At 43.3% G+C, this 1844-nt stretch overlaps 1 protein-coding gene across 1 annotated transcript; it reads left to right on the top strand.

Moving 5' to 3' along the window:
* The first annotated feature begins 857 nt into the window (after positions 1–857).
* Positions 858–1844, top strand: LOC135887122 (olfactory receptor 10A4-like). The gene has a single exon (XM_065414899.1). The coding sequence runs from the start codon at positions 858–860 to the stop codon at positions 1842–1844; it is 987 nt and encodes a 328-aa protein (XP_065270971.1).

Below are 1844 nucleotides of genomic sequence, written 5' to 3'. Positions count from 1 at the left end.
TTGTGTCTCCGCATTTGCTCACTGCATAAACAGTCCTCTAGATTAATGTTAGGTAAAGTTAGGAGGCAAGTCATTTCAAACATTCCTCACTGCCCACCCCCCAACACACACACACTTTTTCTGGCTTATCTGAGTATCTATCTACCTCTTCATATTCATTAATTTGTTTCTCAGAGCGCTTTCTCAGTTACAGAAGATAAAAGAAATCGTATCGCACATGAGTTTATAGTTTGAGGTGAGTGCAACAAATATATTTTTTCGCAGATCTGAAGAAGGAAAAAGCGAGCACTAAAATGAATATTGCAATGCTTAACTAAACACTTGTATACTGCTGTTTACTGACATAGGTATAAAAATCAGTTCTATGTGTGACAAGGTGTGTTGGGCTTTACCCGTGAGTATGTACAGAAAGCTGTCAATGGTCTCAGAGCACTCCGAAGATGTTAAGTATTTATGTTTTTTAGTAGATGACATGCCACTTTTGTCCTCATTTTACAGCTATGAAAACTGAGGTACAGAACTACATGGCTTTCTCAAGGTCACACTATTTCAGGAATAGAACCCTGCTTTCTTGACTCCTAGATTTCACCCATGGCATTAAACTACATGGAAGGAGACAGCATAATGGTGGATAATTGAGGTACCAGCCCAGCTAGAGGGTTGGGGTTGCAGCATCTATGTTCATGGTATTGGCAAGTCAAAAGTCAGATGCCTAGAAAAGCAGAGATGCTGAAAAACTCATCCATGACTGCATAACCATCAACAAAATTACAATGATACCACAAAACCCCAAATTGCCTTTTTCATGTTGTATTCCATAGCTTATATATTTTTAATTAAATTTCTTGATAGAGCCCATGGCAGACTTGGAGAAAGGGACTGGAGACTGGAGAAATCAAACGTCAATCACAGAATTCATCCTACTGGGATTCGGGAATCTCCATGAACTGCAGATCCCTCTGTTCCTGCTGTTCCTGGTGATCTACATTATGACCATGGCTGGGAACATACTTATCATTGTGCTAGTTGTGGCTGATCAGCACCTCCACACCCCCATGTACCTCTTCCTAGGGAACTTGTCCTGCTTGGAGACCTGCTACAGCTCCACCATCCTGCCCAGGATGCTGGCTGGTCTCCTGACTGGGGACAGGACAATTTCATTCATTGAGTGCATCACACAACTGTATTTCTTTGGTTCTATGGTATCTGTGGAATGTTGCCTCTTATCAGCGATGTCTTACGATCGGTATTTAGCGATATGCAAACCTCTGTATTATGCAGCCCTTATGAACAACAGCGTCTGCTTCCGCCTGGCAGCTGGGTCTTGGGTAAGTGGGTTTGTGGCTTGCACCATCACAACATGTTGGATATCACAAATTATTTATTGTGGCCCCAATGAAATTGACCATTTCTTTTGTGATTACACCCCGTTAGTAAAACTGTCCTGCAGTGACACCCACCTGATGGCTCTTGTGATCTTCCTGTTCACCTCCATATTGACACTGCCTCCCTTTCTATTAACCCCGGCATCCTATGTGTGCATTATCGCCACCATCCACAGAATCCCTTCCACCGCTGGCAGGCAAAAGGCCTTTTCCACCTGCTCCTCTCACCTCATAGTGGTGACCATCTTCTATGGGACCCTGATCATTGTCTATCTGCTACCAGACACGGACACACTGAGAGACCTGTACAAAGTGTTCTCTCTCTTCTACACAGTCCTGACTCCCCTGGCCAATCCACTCATCTACAGCCTGAGAAACAGAGAGGTGAAGGAGGCCCTGAGGAAATCTACTAGTGAGGCTATGAATTTCATAACAAATAGCAATCTATTTTGTATGTAG

The sequence above is a fragment of the Emys orbicularis genome, chromosome 12, assembly GCF_028017835.1.
Source record: "Emys orbicularis isolate rEmyOrb1 chromosome 12, rEmyOrb1.hap1, whole genome shotgun sequence".
NCBI classification, from domain to species: domain Eukaryota; kingdom Metazoa; phylum Chordata; order Testudines; family Emydidae; genus Emys; species Emys orbicularis.
The sequence above is the reverse complement of the archived record's forward strand: the minus strand, read 5'-3'. Positions and strand labels throughout refer to the sequence as shown.

Bases quoted from the DNA above. Each gene is read 5' to 3' on its own strand.
- LOC135887122 (XM_065414899.1), top strand. From the start codon at position 858: ATGGCAGACTTGGAGAAAGGGACTGGAGACTGGAGAAATCAAACGTCA.